The 18,609-nt window shown below is 33.0% G+C and overlaps 1 protein-coding gene across 8 annotated transcripts in view; it reads right to left on the bottom strand.

Moving 5' to 3' along the window:
* Window positions 1-18,609, bottom strand: part of LOC127714502 (uncharacterized) — a 146,403-nt gene that overhangs the window by 71,066 nt on the left and 56,728 nt on the right. For 2 of the 8 annotated variants that reach the window (XM_052220574.1, XM_052220579.1), the window contains exon 2: window positions 2,606-2,682. The exons of 5 other annotated variants lie outside the window; for them this stretch is intronic. In XM_052220574.1, the coding sequence (XP_052076534.1) occupies window positions 2,606-2,682 (77 nt within the window). Of the gene's footprint in view, window positions 1-2,605; window positions 2,683-4,544; window positions 4,654-18,609 lie in introns of those variants that run through there. One more of the 8 variants, XM_052220575.1, reaches the window with a different exon arrangement.

The raw sequence follows: 18,609 nt of genomic DNA, 5'->3' as shown, positions 1-18,609 counted from the left end.
ATTTGGCAAAACTTTTAGGAACTTTTGGTCCTCAATGCTCTTCAACTGCGTACTTTATTTGGCCTTTATAATTTTTCTTGAATCGAGCGTCACTGGTGAGTCTTTTGTAGACGAAACGCGCGTCTGGCGCATATACAAAATTTCAATCCTGGTATCTATGATGAGTTTATTTTTTACGCCTTTCTTAACTTTGGACGTATCGTTTTTCATAAGATACATTTTCATATTTTGTAATTTTAAATTACATTAAAAAAAGTTTGAATAATGTTCCGTGTTTTGTAACGATTTTGAAACGGCCTTTTCGAGAAAAAACGTTCGATTATTATCACTGTTTAATTTCCGTTGATCAATCATCAGAACGCAGATGATTCAAGTGTAAGAATAGGTTAACTGTCTGAATTATTATTCCTAGCTACTTTATACTTTTTAGATAAAATGAATTGAAATAACAATTATTAAGTACTGTACTTGGACGAGAAATCAGAATCGTAACTGCCAAAAGACAAGTTCAAATATGAAATCCTTTATCTTTTTACGGCCAGTTTCTTGGTATAATCGATGAATTGAAATCATTTGATAAAAGTGTTATGAACTGAATGTTTTTGTTTTGACCCTGTTATAGATTCTCGATAAGACTATTAATTGGCCCTCGACTCTACGAATCTCGGGGCCAATACTATTAACCTCGAATCTATAACAGGGCAAATACAGAAACAGGCAGTTAATAACACTATATTATAACATGATACATACATACAATATGCCCAACATAAAATTGCGTGGATAAGAAACATACAGTAGTCCTTGAATGGTGTAAACTTTCCACTTGTAATATACACTATTACAGCATACACAATTACGCCATACGCCGTACAAAATTACACCATAAACAATTACGCCATACACAATCCCCCGAACACCATACATCATACGCCATTTCCTTTCCCTTTGATTAGCATCATTTAAAATTATACACAATGTCAAATGTTTGAGGAAATTGCAAGTTTCACTACATCTTTTATACAACGAACCTATTTCAGATATCATAGAAAAACCACTAAGCGTTATTTATAACTATAGTCTTAGAATACAAATAGTCCTGTCCACATTGAAACTAACGAGTGCAATTCCTTTTTTTTTGTTGGTAAAACGTTAAAAGCATGCTGTCAATATTTCTTCTGTCTAATATGATTTTTTTTTAACGATGTATTATAATTTTATAAGCACTATTTAAACTTCATCGTTATTTACGTGTTTTGATAACTGAGCGCAAGTCTGGCTTCATGACTAGCGATTCGAATCTTATATTTATATATATTTCTAATGGACTAATTAAAAGAATGATACCAAAGGGACATTCAAACCCATAAGTCGAAAATAAACGGAAAACGCCATGGCTAAAAAATAAAAAGACAAACAGACAAAAACCAGTACACAAAACACAACATAGAAAACCAAAGACTGAGCAACACAAACATCGCCAAAAACTGGGGGTGATCTCAGGCGATCCGGAAGGGTAAGCAGATCCTGCTCCACATGTGACACCCGTCGTGTTGCTCGTGTTAGTACGCAACCGGTTATAAGTCTAATTTCGTAGGTCATACTCGGGGGAAAGGGAACGGGACAAATACGACAATTGTGACACGGATAATCCATAACGGTCAACCAACTCGTGACGGTAAAGTTTCAGACTAAGGAAGCGGTACTAAACAATATCAGATTTGAAATTGTCTATACAAGTAAACCCTTCAACTTATCCAACAGAAAACAGAGGAATGTAATAAATGGGTAGCATTTTCCAAGGCACTGAGTACAACAGGGTTCAAATAGTGGCCCCTAGCTGTTCCTTATTTACATGAAAACATTGTAAACGAAGATACCTGTAGCTGTAAAATTGAATTGTTCGCGGATATCTTTAAATTGCATTATGAGCAAATTAAAAAGTCGGATAATCTTTTGGTAAACTTTAATCCGTTAGGCACAGAATCTCTTATGTTCTCCAGGACAATTATTACCCACCTTTAAATACGAATGGCATCATATAAATCATGGCCAGGCATATAAACGATCAGAATTAACCTTCTAGAGTGATGGTACATGGAATCATTACACCAAAACACACATATGCCAAAGACAGTACCTTCACTTAACTCACTGTACCACCTAAATTTAGACTTGACGGAAGGAGAACTCGTGAAAAGATATATTTTAGCTGCGGACGCCCATTACTTTATATTGTCGGGGGAAATCGTCTTTAGCATATCTTTGAATGATGCAACAAAAATCATCACTTAACGTTTTTTTTTAAAGAGTGTGGATTGGAAACTCCTTATAAACGAAGAAACTTGCATAAACTTATTATTTGAATAGTGTTGTTCCATCAACAGTTCGACTTTTGAATACTGAATTTAACTGTTTCAACAAAATCAGCAATTTTTAACATAACAAATTAAGCGCTCGAAGGACTACGAAACAAACAATAATTTTGAACAATATCTACCATCAAAACTTTTATTTACCAAAAGTATAAATATACATATTTGTTGAATTTTATTCAACTTTTTAGATGTATATATTTTTTCTCTCTAGTGTATTTTAAACTTACCAACACATCTTTCGTCTATTTGGTAGAAATTGTTGCAACAATGCCTTGCTTTAACAGTCTTGTTTTTGTGTTCTATTCTAAAATAAGATAGATTAGTTCATGAATATTTAGTTGCGATTAAAAGCAATAGATTTAGACACACACGATAGCCACTTATATTCAGTCCTTCACTTGCGTGTAAAATACACATGTATGGAGACATCGAAACATATACAAGAAAACCTGAACATGAATTATTAAAAGTGATGAAAGTGCTGTTTAATACATTATGGCATATAGATGAAAAAAAAAGGATCTTTTTTAACTTCCTTGTAGCTAGAGTGACTGGATCATTGTACTAATATCATGTTGGCACAACTTTATCAAACAATTCGAGGTAGACTTTACGCTATAGGAACTTTGTTCACAAGATGTTCGGAATCCGACACGTTTGGACTTTAAAACACTAAACAAACAGTTTTGAATCTCCTTTGCTGGAAACTTTATAGGAATCATTTTGCGATTTTGCAATATGAGGTCTGACATTTAGGGAAACTTAATTTTCACCAAAAATGAACACGCAAAACACATGTGAGCTCATGTTCCTGCCTTCTGAGAAACGGAGTCATATTACATGTACCAGTAAAAAGTGAATTCAAAACAGAAAGTCCCTTATCAAATGGCAAAATCAAAAGCTCATACACATCAATCGAATGGAAAACAACTGTCATATACCTGAATTGGTACAGGCATTTCCTCATGTAGAAAATAGTGGATTAAACCTGGTTTTATAGCTAGCTTAACTTCCCACTTGTATGACAGTTATATAGAAGTCCATTAAATTGACAACAATGTGTGAGAATCACAAACAGACAAAAATGTCAAAAATTGGGGTACAGCAGCCAACACCGTGCCACAATCCCATTTACCACAAAACAAATAACCATTTCAACAAAGAAAAAACAAAATGGCATACAGACACTCTATAGACAAAAAAACTGAAGCAAAAATGAAAGACAACATACAAAAATGACCATAGCACAATAAGACAATGATCATGTACGACAGCTTGTGTAGTCTAATGAGACAATTAGGGTTGTTAATAGAGACAACTCATTCCGATCGGCCTTCAACTATGACAAAGTCCATATGAAACCGTATAATAAGAAATACTAGACATAGGCCTGACGAAATGTGAAACAGTTCTAACGAGAAATCAGCTGTCTGCTTAATGCTAAAACAATTAACCCCAAAAAACAATAATTGCAGATAGCAATTAACAACAACCAAGATATTACAGGCTCCTGACTTGGAATAGGCTAATAAAAAATGTGACAGTGTTAAACATGCAAGCGTTATTAAATCTATCAATTAAATGGCCCAGATTAATGCAATTGCATTTACAGAATTACTACATATGCATATTAATTATTTTGGTAGTCTTTCTGTAAATGCAAATACGGTGAAAGTTGGTGGCTTTTATTTTAGTCATAATTCCAAAAAATATAAAGATTGATATCTGGCAGACTAATGCATTGCTTTATGTTCATTTTGTATTTTCACATTCAGGAGATAAAAAAGTGGCTTGATCATATTTTGTACTTTTCATGCATGTAAATGTGTATGTTTGAAATAATATTGCTAAAAACTTATCAAGGCAAAGAAAAAACACAAGAAATTTCAATATATTTGATAAATAATATACTAAAATTTTCACAGGATCGCATATAATTAAAGAATTGATAAGGATAAAAGACCTCGTACGTAATAAAAATAAAATTTAAGTTTCTTCTTTAAAAGAAAAAAACATCGGGTAATTATCTATTGCAATAATTATAATTCTTATGTACATTGTACATTCTTGCGAAATATCAAATACAATAATATTTACTTTCTTTGTATTATATAAGACTTCCATCATTTTAAAGTCAAATATCTTGTACTCAAAAGTATGACATACCTCTGTGGTGTTTTACAAACTCCTGGACCAGTAGGAAGACCTCTAACTTTTACAGTAGTGAAAATAATAAACATGCTTTTAATTAATATCCATTCCATACTTAAACATGTTATGCCGAAAACAATATAAAAAAAACAATACAAAACTCAAGGAAATGAAAAATAGAATACTTGTGAATCATTGGACCAATATAAGGAAATGGTTTAATGTAATATAAGTATAGGTATCAAGTGTGCTTATATTAAAGTCGGATACTTCCGGTCATTAAATCTGTATGTCGCGAAAACTAAATTTGTACTAATTTTGTCATAAGTGCCCCAATAAACCACTAAATATATTCATTTTTTACAAAGTCATTTTGTGTTTGATAAACATATATATAGGATTTTATTTGCTAAACAAGTTTTTTAATAGATTGTAGATTATAGAAATATAAGTATATATGTGTATAACTTAACTTCCACATTAACTTGTGATGCTATAACTAAACAAGAGAACACGTGCAAATTTAAACTCACTACATAAAATTACAAACCAGTGTGAATCGAGAAGACATCCTAAGCCGAGTCTTCTGTAGGTACTATAGGCATATATGAAAGTAAGGAGATGTGGTATGATTGCCAATGAGACAACTATCCACAAAAGTTCAACTGAAGTGCATGTTAGCAAATATAGGCAACAGTGAGGCCTTCAACAATGAGAACAATTCATACCATATAGTCGGCTATAAAAGGCCCCGACATGAAAAATATGAAACAATACAATTGAGAAAACTAACGGCCTAATTTATAACAAAACAATTTACGAAAAACAAATATGACAGACATGAACCAACAACAACCACATGCGGGGTTAAACATGTTTCTGAGCGCTCAACCCTACTCCAACCTGGGACAGTGGTGTTACAGATCAACATAAGAAAAATTATAAAAATCAGTTGAAAAGGGCTTACCTCAGATCGATACAAAGCAGAAAAAACATTTAACAAAAACACAGACTGGACGTGGAAGGGTATATATGCATCCCTAACAACAAAAATGTTCATCGTTGTTATATCAAAAGGTGCATTGTAGTATGTTACATTTTATATAGGAACCCCGTTGGTTATGACGTGACAAAGCGTAATGCAACTGAAAATAATAAGAATTATCATGTATAGATTATAAACAGGCGCATGCTTTGAAACCTATATAACGTAATTATACTTCAAAATAAATGCATACAATATAAGGTCAATGTCATAAATTTGAGATCTGCAATTCAAACAAAAAATTCTTATCTTAGCAATAAAATATAATATTCTATATTCAATATTAAACATTTGTAGGCTGATATTTTCTATTGCTAATTTTGCTTCATGTTAAAAAAAAAAAGTTAGTTTCAAACAAAATTACCACATAGCAATGAGCATGGAAAAACGGAAATAAATGGAAAAGTAAATTTATAAATTTACATCCTATAATGTCTTACATGACGTATTTCTATGTTGTAGGAATACTCTGATAGCATAATGGGACGACCGTTTGATATTCTGCGAGGAGGGAGAGGGACTAGGTGATTTTTCCGGATTGACTACTCATTTTTAGCTCACCTGGCCAATGAGCCAAGTGAGCTTTTCTCATCATTGGCGTCCGTTGTCCGTTAACTTTTACAAAAATCTTCTCCTATGAAACGACTGGATCAAATTTAACCAAACTTGGCCACAATCATCATTGGGGTATCTAGTTTTAAAAATGTGATCGACGACCCCTCCTGCCAAACATGATGGCTGCCATGGCTAAAAATAATACATAAGGGTAAAATATAGATTTTGGCTTATATCTCTGAAACCAAAGCATTTAGAGCAAATCTTACAGTATTCAAAAAGGTTTATCTGGTAAAAATGTATCTGCCCTGAAATTTTCAGACGAATCAGACAACCCGTTGTTGGGTTGCTGCCCCTGAATTGGTAATTTTAAGGAAATTTTGCAGTTTTTGGTTATTATCTTGAATATTATAATAGATACAAATAAACTGTAAACAGCAAAAATGTTAAGCAAAGTAGGATCTACAAATAAGTCAAATGACCAAAATTGTCATGTCAATTGACCCCTTAATGAGTTATTGCCCTTTAAAGTAAATGTTTCACAATTTTTCGTAAATTTTGGTAATCTTTTACAAAAATCTTCTCCTCAGAAACTACTGGGCCAAATTTAACCAAACTTGGCCCCAATTATAATTAGGGTATCTAGTTTAAAAGATATGTTCGATGACCCCCGCTCGTCAACCAACATGGCCGACAATACTCAAATTAGAACATAGGGGTAAAATGCAGATTTTGGCTTATATCTCTGAAACTAAAGCATTTACAGTGGTAAAAATGTTCATCAGGTAAAAATGTATCTGTCCTGAAATTTTCATACGAATCAGACAACCCGTTGTTGGGTTGCTTCCCCTTGAATTAGTAATTTTAAGGAATTTTTGCAGTTTTTAGTTATTATCTTGAATATTATTATAGATAGAGATAAACTGTAAACAGCAATAATGTTCAGCAAAGTAAGATCTTCAAATAAGTCAACATGACCAAAGTGGTCAGTTGACCGCTTAAGGAGTTATTGCCCTTTATAATCAATTTTTAACAATTTTTTGTAAATTTTTACAAAAACCTTCTCCTATGAAACTACTGATACAAATTTAACCAAACTTAACCACAATCCACATTAGGGTATCTAGTTTAAAAAATGTGTCTGATAACGCCGCTTACCAACCAACATGGACGACATGGCTAAAAATAGAACATAGGGGCAAAATGCAAGTTTTGTGTATTATTTTTTGAATCGTTATAGAGAAAATCTGAATGGAGCAAAAATGTTCAAAAAAATGAGCTCTACCAATTGTCCATATACGTCAAAACTGTTCGACAAATTCTTATAGGAGTTATTGCCCATAAATGACAAATTTTACCATTTTTTTTTTATTTTTGCCTATTATCATGAAAACTATGATATATAGAGAGAAAATTTTTGTTTCCGTTATGCCTTATATGATTCAAATTGTAATAGATAAATGGACACTTTGAATCACAAAAATGATCAGCAAGGCAAGATCTATTAAAAAGTCAATTGTTGCCGATATAGTTAGTAGACTGTCACTCTTCATAGGAGTGAATGCCCTTAAATGAGGATTTTTTTTTTTACCCTCTTTTGTGTTTTGAGCAAAAACTAAAGAAGATAGAGAGAAACTAAACAGACTAAAAGATCAGTATACAAGATCAACAAAATAGAGATTTTTTTCATGAAGTCTATTCTCGTCTACAATGTTAGAGAGTGTCCTTTGTTTGATATGCACATAGACCAAGGTGAGCGACACAGGCTCTTTAAAGCCTCTACCAGTTATCTGTTGCTAGCCTACGAATGCTTTTTTTTCCTCTCGCGAAAATTTACTTTCACTTATGTTCACAATTAATGCCTGCTTTTAGTGTTGCAAATTGTTCATTTTTATCCTGTTTAGAGCAAACTCGTTTATTTCCAGCTCTTTTCAGGCCATGACATTTATTTAAAAATATCCTGCTGACTCGCCCCCTTTTTAATCATATGAGCTATTTTTTCCGCTGAAATAATACCACGGTCAATAACCGATAAGATTACACCTTGAATTTTTATTAAAACAATACATGCATGGTTTCGTTTTCGTTTCGATACTTTAGAATGATTTTCCGAAAATTTAAATGTCTTTAATTATCTGCACTTGACCCTATACATACGTGGTTCTATTTTTAAGAAATATATTAAAGTGTTTTATTTTTAAATTAAACTTTCAAAAATTGTCTAAGTATATCATAGTTTAATATTAACACTTCCTCTTGTATACATGTCACGTGTTAAGTCAAACCAGAATGCGTCAGTTTGTTAATATTTTGCAGACGTACATTGCAGCAGAAATAAAACTCGACACAGATTGAGACATTATAATTTATCGCACCTCGAGTAAATAGTCACATTGTGATTGGTTTAACGCCGTCACGTGGTGACCCCCTATGGGCCCGTAGGGGGTCAGTAGATTTCATAGGGGGTGTCATGGCGGCGATAGGAGATGACTGATGTGCCGCTTGGAATTTTCAGAACGGTATTTTAAACGCAATACGTTATCGATTCAAGTAATTATTTGGGAGTTGTCCCCCGTTGATCAGTACTTTAATTGAAGTTATCTCCCGTTTCAAACAACATGTGACGTCATATTTTCGTCTGCAACAAAATGAAGAGATTCGGGACGTCAACACGTCAGGACATTGACGATTAAAGACGGAACATTCACTCCGAAAAGACACAAAAAAGTAACACCCTATCTGCAAAATTGTTCAGAGAATATCTTACTAGTAAAAATCATGAAGCTGACTTTGAAACGTTTGGATGAAGCGTTATCTCATTTCTACCTTGATGCTAGTCTAGTCCAAATAATTATGACGTCTTGAAAGGCTATTTCAATTTTTTTCTGTGACGCCTTCCTACGACAAAATTTAGTTGCAGAGGGATTGTCGTCATGACCAGACCTGTGTATAAAGATTGTCAGCTAACGGATTTAAATTTTCGTCGTAGCCTTTCAAGACGTCATAACTATTTGGACTACCTTGATGCTAGAAAAACAGATGGTTCCATGTATAAAACCTCTTCCCTGGAATCGATTCGACATGGCTTGAATCGCCACCTTAAAGCACCTCCAAACAATAAGGACTTTGACATTATTTAAGATGCAGCATTTCGATATGCAAACATGAGCTTTGTCGCTGCAAGGGCCGAACTGAAACAAGCAGGTAAGGAAACGTTGAACACTATCCAATTATCCAGGAATCTGACAGGGAGAAGCTGTACAAGTCAGTCTACTTTTCTACACAAACCCCCATAGGACTATTTAACAAAGTCCAGTATGATATAAGACTGTATTTTTGCCGACGAGGTGCAGAAAATATGCATACAATGACCAAGTCAACTTTTGCTTTGAAAACAGACCCAAATACAGGAATGAGATACATCGAAAAGATTTTAGATGAATTAACCAAAAACCATAGAGGAAATGATAAGGAGACAACAAGTGGAGTCATGCCAGAAGCTACAGGTACATTAGTTTATATATTTGATAATCATCAGGCTTGGTTAGTAATATATCATTAATTACACCCCCCCCCCTCTCCTCCCAAAAAAAAATAATAAAAAACAACCCCAAAATATTGGGTAATTTAAAGTCAAAGAGTCCCACCCTCGAAACAAACACAAAATGAAAATGTAACCTGATTATCCACAGACCATCTAATATCTTATTTGACGTGTCGTGAAGTGCAAAAGCATGGAATGGTTTGTATTTTTACTTTTCAATCATCAATGACTGCAGCACAAAAAAAAAAGAAATGTCAACATTTTCTACATATTTGTATACTTTAAAATGTTTTTTTTTTTACTATAACTATATCATATAGAATTTTGTATTCCAGGCTCAATGTATTGTCCAGTGGAATCCTTTATAAAGTATACAGACAAGCTGCACCCTGATTGTGATAGGTAAGTGAATTTAACAATAAATAAAAGCTACAATCGTCAAACAATTTTAAACACAATCATAAGAACAAAAATCCCAAAAAACATGAAAAAACATGGGTAAATAAAAAATAAAACACAGCTGAAAAAATTCACCAAAAGTATATTAAAGAAGGTATGTGTCATAATTGTTCTAAATGTCGGGAAAAGCCAGATTTTTTTAAAGTTAATTTTTCATTTTATTCTTCATTTAAAAAAAAATCAGATTGTTGCAGCGTCCAAGGGACTGCTTTGTTGATGACGACAACGAAATATGGTATTACAACGCACCTGTTAGGGAGAAAAAGCTGAAAACATTTATGAGTGACTTGAGTTTGTCATGTAAACTTAGCCAGAAATATACAAATCATTCCATAAGAGCAACGGGAGCTTCAATTTTGTCAAAAAATAAGTTTAATGATGCTCAGATAATGTCTGTTACCGGTCACAAATCCGTACAATCTCTATCCGTTTATCAACGGGTAGACACGCAAGAAAAGTTCCAAATGGGACAAACTCTGGGAGTAACTATGGGAGCTGTGCCAGCCCAGATAGAGGCTTTACCAGCACCCCCTATTAGACCAGCACTACCAGCACCTCCTGTAAGACCAGCACTTACTGAAAATGGATCTATGGCACCAGTTCTTATTGAAGCAAACACTCCGCACAGTTTGCATTCCGATTTCGAAGGATTCGATTTAAACGCTAAATTAGGGGACTTTGATTATAATGAATCATCCATTACTGTTAGCAACACAAGACAAGCTGCCGGTCCACAATTATTTCACAAATGTAAAGTGACAATCATTCAAAATCTAACATTGAACAAATGACATTCATTCCGAATTGTATTTTCAAAAAAGAAAATGCTCTAAATACTTGTTAGTAGTTGTGTTAATAAATTCCTATTGTTATTGTTATTATTTTTCATTGTTAAATTTTTATATTTTATACTAAACTTGGCAGAAAACGCTCTCTGTGCGATAAATTTGTTATACGGTTCACTACTGACCCCCTACACATATATTCCATAAAGTCATACCATAATATAATAGATAACGAATGTAACATGTGTAAAAATAGCTATAAAATTTGTTTTCGCTGGCAGAGGAATCCGCCTTTAGAGCCTCAATAATTTGACACACAGGTAAACAAACCACCATGTTTAGTCATCAGTACACTTTTATTACTATTATAGGAACGGGGACCCAGTTATTTCCACCATTGAAACGCATTGAAAATCATAGTAAATAAATGGGGTGCTGTCCAATAAATAATTTTGATAGCCACCTTGGGACTTCTGTTTCACGTTAAGCATTTGTTTCGAAGTTTCTAAGTGCAATCTCAGTGCCTCATGACCGGCATTCTGTTGCACAATTTTGTTTTGATTGACAACAGGGTAGGTCGGTCTACTTCCGGGGAAGAATAAAGGCTAGAATTTAGGCAATTTACTCTATGTACCGACGCCAAATTACATTTAAATCAATCAAAATTTTTACAGAAATTCAAGCTAGAAAGCTTACCTATTCAAATAAATCTACATTCAGTTACAGAACTTGTGTAATAATAAAACTACACCATTTTAAATAAAAGTTATATATTTTTTTTAAGAACTACATTCGTGGGTACCGGACTGGTTGCCGTAACTGGGATCCTATTCCTGTCAGACTTTAATTTTTTTTCCAGACTTTAAACTGCACTTTTAAAATAAAGATATACATCTCAGTAGTTATTGTGCAAAGTGTCAATAGATTTGATCTAACAGTTACAGAGTTATTGATCCTTATCTATGACATCTCAAATACCAGAAAATTGATCGGATAAAATCATAAATTCATGAAGAAAATATGCTTAAAATCAGCAAAACTTTTTTATTTTAAAAGATATTTACATTCTGTAAATTGCACATGGTAGATAAATTCATTTTTGATATGGAAATCTAGTTAAAAAAAAAATTCTGCTGAACAAAAATTTATTATAATTATTTTTTTAATTAAAAAAAAAATCTTATAAGAATTACATATGCAAAGAAGCATACCCCATAACAAGGGTATAAATCATGAGACTTAGTCTTCAAACAGTCAGCTAAGTTCATTTAATATATAATGGAAAAGGCTAGATGCAGAGAAGTTCTCACTTGTAGCTAAAACCAGTCAAGACGGCACCTCCTACAGTTTAACAAATGTCGAGGGAAATCCTGGATCTGCCTGAATGCTTAATGCAACTGTGCGTTGTTATACTTGTGACTGCTCTAAATGTCCCACTAGTTCATACGTGTGTGGTGGTGGACACTCAAACTGTTGGTGGCTCATAGGAGATCCATGTACTTGGGTCCAAACAAGTTAAACAACCTGAATATGGATAACAAAGACAAGTTAATAATGCAGGAACTTTTAAAAATGAAACTAAGCGAAGAAGCATTAATGAAAATGAAATTTAATCATAACACTCAAAAAGGTGAATCTGTTAACAGAGCACGAAGTGTTTCCTTACCAAAGAATATGAACTTTTCTAGAAATTTGAAGGGAGGGAGGGCATCATCAATAATTCACACTTTGAATAATGGTACAGCTTATTCCTTGTGACACAAAACAGAATGTATTGGTTTTAAAATCTCAAAAGGTTCATTAAAACACTTGGACCAGATGTAAAGGGAGTGTGAACGGAACAAAGTAAACCAAAATACTCCAGAAAGGAAAAAGAAAAATTTACAACGCACCGGACAGAAGACTAAGGTTCATGTGGAAGAAAAGGATCGAAGTAAACGTACAGATAGATATAAAATAGGGCAACCTGATCCAAAACTTGATGCTGCATTTGTAAAAGCATAATGGACGATCATTCATATGGTAGAGTAATACCTGCTATGAAGAATATACATACCAGAAGCTGTTCTTCAAAAGTTCCAAAATCAAGGAAGATATAGCTGCATTCATCTACTGCTGAAAAAGATACAGACAAAATTAACGGTCCTTTTAAGGACCACCAAAATCTTTAAAAAAGGAGTCTAAAATTGTTGTACATTCAGTTAAAATTGTTTATATAAGCTATAGCCCTACCCCTTATATATCTTCAAAAAAAATCCAGGCCCAAATTAAAAACCATAAAACTGAATATGGCTTTTTTCTTTTTCTAGGTCCCAGAAATAGGATACTGGAAAGAAATATGCCCATATTTTCCATCTTTTGTTGTCCCCTGATCCCATATAAGACATGTGTTATTTCTTGCCAGGTGGCTCTTTTCTAATATTCTTTGCTGATATTATTCGAAAAATCCCTCCATTTTAACTTACAAGTGTATGAATACATAATACCATCAAAATGACCTTACTGTAACCCCTTATGAAACTTTAAATTGAAAAACAAACTTTTTAAAAATTTCATAAATTTAAATTTCAATTTAATTTAAAAAGTTTAATTAAAATTTTAAAAATAATTACACCATTGTTTTCCTTATTGAATTTTGAAGTTGCTGGCCAAATTTCATCTATGTAACTCCACAAATAAGCTTACAATTGCAGATTGAAGTGTTCAAAATATGCCCTCTGATAGGAACGGGGACCCAGTTATTTCCCCCATTGAAACGCATTGAAAATCATAGTAAATAAATGGGGTGCTGTCCAATAAATAATTTTGATAGCCACCTTGGGACTTCTGTTTCACGTTAGGCATTTGTTTCGAAGTTTCTAAGTGCAATATCAGTGCCTCATGACCGGCATTCTGTTGCACAATTTTGTTTTGATTGACAACAGGGTAGGTCGGTCTACTTCCGGGGAAGAATAAAGGCTAGAATTTAGGCAATTTACTCTATGTACCGACGCCAGATTACATTTAAATCAATCAAAATTTTTACAGAAATTCAAGCTAGAAAGCCTACTCATTCAAATAAATCTACATTCAGTTACAGAACTTGTATAATGATAAAACTACACCATTTTAAATAAAAGTTATATATTTTTTTTAAGAACTACATTCGTCGGTACCGGACTGGTTGCCGTAACTGGGATCCTATTCCTGTCAGACTTTAATTTTTTTTTCCAGACTTTAAACTGCACTTTTAAAATAAAGATATACATCTCAGTAGTTATTGTGCAAAGTTTCAATAGATTTGATCCAACAGTTACAGAGTTATTGATCCTTATCTATGACATCTCAAATACCAGAAAATTGATCGGATAAATGTAATTTTATAGAAGGAAAAAGGGGGATTAATGAACAAATTATTACTATACACTCGCATACTTCTAAAAAGATTTGCATTTGTAAGCTGTCTATAGATAATGCTAAATTATTTCAGGAGTTTCAATTAATTTAGGAGAACAAAAAAGAATATAAACAGTTTAGTTGTCGACGCCTACTACTACAAAACATGGTGATTATTTTTGTAGATTTGGTACTTCAGTTTCGACTCAAAATTTCCTAATGAAATTGTTCGATGCCAAATATTTAGGAGAAGATTGTATTTGTACTTTATGTAATTGTGGTGATATTGACGACGCGATTCATTATAGTATAGCAAGGATTTGTACAAATCCTTGATTATTGAATGTTCGGCAATAGACGAGAGTAGACAAACCCTATTTAAACGGGGTTTTGATCTCCAAGGACGCCACTTTTTACATCGAATAAGATCTATATTTCTTAACGTTTTCAAACGAAATAACTTGAATTGAAAATTTCCCGACTAAGATTTCTTATATTTCTAAATGGCTTCAATTATTACATACAAAACGAAAAATTATTTAACTTTTTTTGTAAAAATAATATTCATGTATTTTTTTTTTTAATTTTTCCAAGGAAACGTTTTTTTTTTTTTTTGTTTGTTTGCAAAGTTTACTTGTATGTGTTTATAATCAGTCCTAATTATTAAAGATCAAACGACCTAATCAAAATGATGATTGGTATTGAATATGATCATCGGTTATGCTTGACGTATCCCAAATAACGGCGTGTGTCGATACAAACTTAAATAACTTCTTTAATGTTGGTTTGATTTAACAAAACCAAAATAATAAGATCAAAAATTAAATTATCTATAGAATGTATACCCTCAACGCTCACTTAAACATATATACATGTCCTGAGTGACTTTTTATGTCCTGTCTGCACTCAGAAGGTCCTGAGCGGTTTTTAGACGTACCGTTAATTTATAGGCATATATTTGAAGCTGTTCCTAATTAGGTACATATCTATAGAAATAGGAAGATGTGGTATGAGTGCCAATGAGACAACTATCCATCCAAGTTACAATTTATAAAAGTAAACCATTATAGGTCAAGGTACGGCCTTCAACACGGAGCATTGGCTCACACCGAACAGCAAGCTATATAGGTATACATGTATCAGACAAAAAGACTTTCCAATGAACTTAGTTCTAGTTATCTTAGGTCCTAGTTACAGGCACTTGTACCCAAAAACAAATTCCCTATATATATACTTCTTATGTTATATTAAGGTATATAGGAAACAAAATTCTGACACAAGTGCCTGTGGTCCTAGTGTGAAATAAATTCACTGGGAATTGGCCTTTTTAAACACATCTATATATACGTTTTTTCAAGGGTTTGTACATGTAAAGTGAAATAATGTGTACTCAATGCGTAGTTACATAAGTTTATTTGCTACTTTTTTTCTTGTTTATTTTATATAAATGATTTTTTTTTTTAAATATTAATATTTTTTTCTTCGAAAATTTTGTAGTGTTGCAATAGGGAATGAAAACAGATACTTAACTACATTTAACAAAAGAAATTTTGTGTAATGTCATCAATCTGCACTACACATAGACAGGATGTTCTCTAGAAAACTATGGTATTTCTAATACGTTATTCACACCCCAGGGTACACGCACTGTCGTAATGGAAAATTACTGCATGCTTTAATTACCTGTAATCAACCATGCAACAAATCAGTTGACTGACCATGTCATTACAGTTTAAAAAGTTTTTCCTCAGATCAAAATGGAATATTCATTTTAACTTTAAAGTTTAAAACTTTAAAAGGTATACTTTGACAGAATTATGAAGTAAAACAATTTAACAATTTAATAATCGGATTTTTCCACAGATTAAGATACAATTATACTTACTATTCTGGGACTGACAGATATATCACAGGCACTTGTCTCAGAATTTTTTTCCTATATACCTTTATTAAAGTATATAGGAATTTTTTTTTATTTCTGAGACAAATGCGTGTGAGATATATACATGCATAAGTCCCAGATATATATAATTGTAAATCAAAATGATTTACATAATTACTTGGAAATAATACAATGTTTCAGTTATGTTAATGTCACAAATACACATGAATTATTTGATGATGCATGCTGGAATTTCTTATCTAAATGCATGACGGTGACCACAGACATATATATATATCCATTATCTGATTCTATAATTTCTTGAGAAAAAAAACCAGAAGGGAAGTCAGAGGGAAGTGAAACAAACATTTAGCTTTTATTAAAAATTGTTGGGAAAACAATAAAATACGACACTGAGTTTTGAAAAAAAAGTTTATGATTGGTCTTGATTTTATTTTTTTTAATAAAGATAGAAACATTTTTTTGTCCCAAGATAAAAAAAACAATGCCCCCTTTTTAGCCACACCGACACACGCCGATGAATGGAGAATTCCAAGTAGGGTCACAAGGTCACATTTTAAAACTTTTTCATTCGCCCAGTCGGCTCAAAAAGCAATTTTGACTGGCACTGTTTTAGTCGAATCATATTTGTGCAGTTCAGGTTGCAAAGTGGCAGGTCGAATTTGACCATGTTGACAACGGTCCTAAAAAAATATCCGAAAAAAACGTTGAATCAAACACTATGAACCTACGCAAGTTTTATATTGTAATACTGACACACACCAGTGTGCTAACTGTGCCGGGACTTGATATACATGTACACGTATCATTAAGTTACAGTACTGTTAGGATTTGCCTGCCCTTTTACAGGGACTTTCTATACTAACTGTTGGTATAGACTGTCCCTGGCTTGAAAGTATGGTTCTCTGCTCAGCAACGGGTGCGTGATTAGCAAATCAAATATCTTGTAGCAGTAAAATACACAAATGTATAATACCTTTATTCAGGAGCACAGTCTATCTTTACCGTAAATAACTTCGAGATTAATATGTAAGTTTACTTTGCTAATCGATGTTCCTGTAATTCAGATTTATATTTATTTGTGAGACCCCCCGTCACTATGTATATTCACTCAAAGAAATGGGTTCTCCGTTACTGGGGAAATCTAATCTGATTCAGGATCAATTTATCGGTTACACTCCCCTATCACCAGTGATTCTTTGTTGTAAGCTGACATTCTGAAAAAGATATGCTGTTGACTATCAATGTGCATGATTAGTTACCGATGTCGACTCGGACTACTGCAAAAGACAATAATTCAGTTCACTGCATGATTTTGATTAAATAGTGGTTCGGTTAATCCCCTCTCCCCCAAACAAGTAAGAATTAGGTTACATCTTTTGGTAGTCCAAATAATTATGACGTCTTGCAAGGCTATTTAATTTTTTTTTCCTATGACGGCGTCCCAGAAAAACGTAAAAATAGCCGTGCAAGACGTCATAATTATTTGGACTAATCTTTTGACAAATATGGTCGTACCACAGGGGTTTGTTACAATTTGCCGGGTTTTCTATCCTTTATACGAACCCTAAAAAACTTCCCAGGCCAGGTGATAAAAAATCTGTTGCCCCTTTTTATCCCACCAGAAAATCAAAAGGTTGTCTCCTTACACCTACATGACAAACACATGTACAAATATGGTATCATTGCCAATGTGACGGCTCTTCAACAGAAACTAAAGACGTAGAAGTTAACAGTTCCCAGGTCAAAGTGAACTGCCTATTTAAGCAGTTCATTGGCAGTTTTATAGCAGTATCTTGAATTTGTAGCTGTTTTGGGGCAGTACAAAGCAATTTTGATTTAGGCAGTTTAAAATAACTGCCTACAAGTAGATAGCAGTTAATTTAAGCAGTTTAAATATTTCAAAGCAGTTTGATGAAGGTTATAATTGTCTTCCAGCAAAGGTTGGCAGTTATTTTATAAAATTAGCAGTTTGATTTGTAAATTATTTCTTGGCAGTTGCATCAAACAGAGTTAATGTGATTTAGATAACAGTGGTCTTGTAGAAATATGCCATCTGTTTACAATTGCGCTCTCTGTGGTGGACACAGGAAGTATTATCTTCGCTGAAATTTAGGGCACATGAAGGAGAACACTTATCTTAATATATATTGTTTGGCAATTACTACCACTTTTAATAAAAATAACTTTTTAAACAAAAATGGATATTTTTTTCTTAATATAATTTATCACATTTTAAAGATTTAGGCACTCAATTGCTAGTAATCTTTAAGGGAACACTTCAACAGAATCAAAAAACTCCTTAAACATCCCCATGCATTGCAATATCATAAAATTTGAATTTGGAATATAGGAAGACAACAAGAAAGACGTGTCTTCTTACATGAACAAAATGAAATTTTACCTGGGATATA

Source organism: Mytilus californianus, unplaced genomic scaffold (genome assembly GCF_021869535.1).
Source record: "Mytilus californianus isolate M0D057914Y unplaced genomic scaffold, xbMytCali1.0.p SCAF_9, whole genome shotgun sequence".
Lineage (NCBI taxonomy): Eukaryota > Metazoa > Mollusca > Bivalvia > Mytilida > Mytilidae > Mytilus > Mytilus californianus.
Note: the sequence above shows the minus strand (reverse complement) of the source record. Positions and strands in the feature narration are given on the sequence as shown.